The following is a 2,272-nucleotide window of genomic DNA, read 5'->3' as shown; positions in this document are numbered from 1 at the left end:
TATAATGTTGTCTAAACTAATTTTAAATCAAAGATGGATTGAATCTATCACATTAATATTTTTTTAGATAATTATAAGATAAAATTATAAATCTTATCATCATTCCTCAAGTCAAGAGTCAAAATAAAAAGGAGAATGACAACAAATAAATTATAAATGGGAAGCAAAAAAATCAGTAAGGGGTTTAACAAATAAATGCTAATAAATGATGCAACGAGAGAGTGAGAGGGGGGGGGGGGGGGGGGGGGAGGGGGAGGTGTTTGTGGGGGTGCTTACGTGAGAACGCACTGAAAAGCTGAGCAGAATTCCAAAGAGGGATAAAAGGTAGGGGCTAGAATTTTACTAGTACTAGACAGTAGACACGTACCCAAAAAGCAAGAGGCCTTTGGATTCTGCTCAACATTAAATCATCAAATCCCTTTCAAGGTTACCAAAGCATTTATAGTCTTTTTATTGCGCAATAATTCCTCAAAGATCTGCAAGATTTAAAGCCACCAGTCTTTTTATTGGGTCACAGAGAGGTGTGTCTGTGTAGAGAGGAGCAGAGGGCAGAGCATGGAGGTGGGTCAGATGCAGAGTCGGTTGGCTGACTACACTAAGTCCCTGTTTATGGAGGTAAGCCACAGAAAATGTAAAATATAGGAGCAAATCTCATCTGGGTTTCTTTTGTTTTTGTTTTTGTTGATCTGTTGTGTTGTTTTTGTTTTCTCTGTGTCGGTTCTGATTTTGTGGGGCTTTGTTCTGTTGGTGAGAGAAGGGGATCCTGGATGCTCAGTTCTTACAGCTTCAGCAACTTCAAGATGAGAGCAACCCAGATTTTGTTGTTGAAGTGGTCTCTCTTTTCTTTGATGATTCTGAGAAGCTTCTCAATGATATCGCCAGAGCTCTGTGAGGATCCAAGCCCTCTCTCTCTCTCTCTCTCTCTCTCTCTCATAATCCTCTTGGATTTCCTTTTCTCTGAGATGGCTTGCTTTTGGGTACTTTTAAAGTTGAGCATAAAAGTTCTTTTCTTTTTCATTTTCCTTTCTACAGAGACCAGCAATGTGTAGATTTCAAAAAGATTGATGCTCATGTTCACCAGTTGAAGGGTAGCAGCTCCAGGTACACATAAATTTCTCTTATTTTATCCACCGCTAGCTTTGTTTTTCTTTCTCCTCTTGTTCTTGTCGCTAGCTTTGTTTTTCTTTCTCCTCTTGTTCTTGTCGCTAGCTTTGTTATTGTTTTTGTTTTTATAAGAGAAACCAAAAAAAATGGAGGATGAAAATCGAAAAACAAAACAAAAACAAAAGACAACTCCCTTGTCTGCATTCGAATCGTTGGTTCCTACCCAAGTAATCATACTCTTTTTCCAGCTTTGTTTGAACAATTGAACCCCACTTTTACACCCTCGAATCATATATTGAATCCCACTAGACCCTTCATCTAGTTAAGTTCTAGGGCATGATTTAGAATGAAAATAAAAACAAAAAGAGAATTGTATCAGTCATGTAGAACTTTTTCTTTTTCTTTTTCTTTTTATTTTCTTTAACTTGAGGAACAAATGGGTTTTCTGGTTAACAGCGTGGGTGCTCAGAGAGTCAAAAATGCATGTGTTGCTTTCCGCAACTTTTGTGAGGAACAGAACGCTGAAGAGTGAGTTATTATACTCGTAACCTTTTCCTTTTTCTTTATCAGCAACTGAATCTGAAATTTGGAATTTTTGTAACAAAGAGGATGTTGGATTGCAGGTCCCGGAGGTGTCTGCAACAAGTAAAACAAGAGTACTATCTTGTGAAGAACAAGCTTGAGACCCTATTCACGGTGAGTTGAAATATAGACTTTTGCTTCAAGATTATTATAATATTATTTGTTGTAATTTTTTTATTTTTTTTTAAATGAATAGTTATTGCTTGTTATATTTACTGTTTTTCAAAAATGACACCGATGATTGCAGCTTGAGCAACAAATTGTGGCAGCTGGTGGGTCGGTTCCTATGATAGAATTGAGTTTCTAAAAGGCTACCAAATTGCAGAAGAGCAAGTCTAATTGGGGAGGGTTTGGTGTAGAGAAGCTTTTATATGAATTTATGTGACCCAACTTTTTTTCTTTCTTTTTTGTCACTTTTATGGTTCTCTTCAACAAATGAGCCTTTGCTTGTATGAATGAAAAGAGAGCTTTCCATTGTAGTGCTAATTCTCATGATGAGACTCGGAGCTCAATTTTGTGTGGTTTTCTTTAATTTAATGCATTATCTTGTATTCTCAAATGATGTTATTAATTGTCGTGGGTGTTT

General features: G+C 36.8%; 1 protein-coding gene across 2 annotated transcripts; it reads left to right on the top strand.

The window, feature by feature from the left end:
- The first annotated feature begins 403 nt into the window (after positions 1-403).
- Positions 404-2,245, top strand: AHP1 (histidine-containing phosphotransmitter 1). 2 transcript variants are annotated; one of them, XM_088512937.1, is made up of 6 exons: positions 404-615; positions 758-888; positions 1,033-1,101; positions 1,561-1,632; positions 1,728-1,800; positions 1,934-2,245. In XM_088512937.1, the coding sequence occupies exons 1-6, from the start codon at positions 556-558 to the stop codon at positions 1,991-1,993; spliced, it is 465 nt and encodes a 154-aa protein (XP_088369063.1). In that variant the 5' UTR covers positions 404-555; the 3' UTR covers positions 1,994-2,245. The 2 variants fall into 2 exon arrangements, with proteins under 2 accessions (XP_088369063.1, XP_088369064.1); XM_088512938.1 differs by having other exon boundaries at positions 1,711-1,800.
- Positions 2,246-2,272: the final 27 nt, after the last annotated feature.

This window comes from Corylus avellana, chromosome 2 (genome assembly GCF_965113065.1).
Source record: "Corylus avellana chromosome 2, dhCorAvel1.hap1.2, whole genome shotgun sequence".
Lineage (NCBI taxonomy): Eukaryota > Viridiplantae > Streptophyta > Magnoliopsida > Fagales > Betulaceae > Corylus > Corylus avellana.
This window is presented reverse-complemented; position numbering and strand designations above follow the sequence as displayed.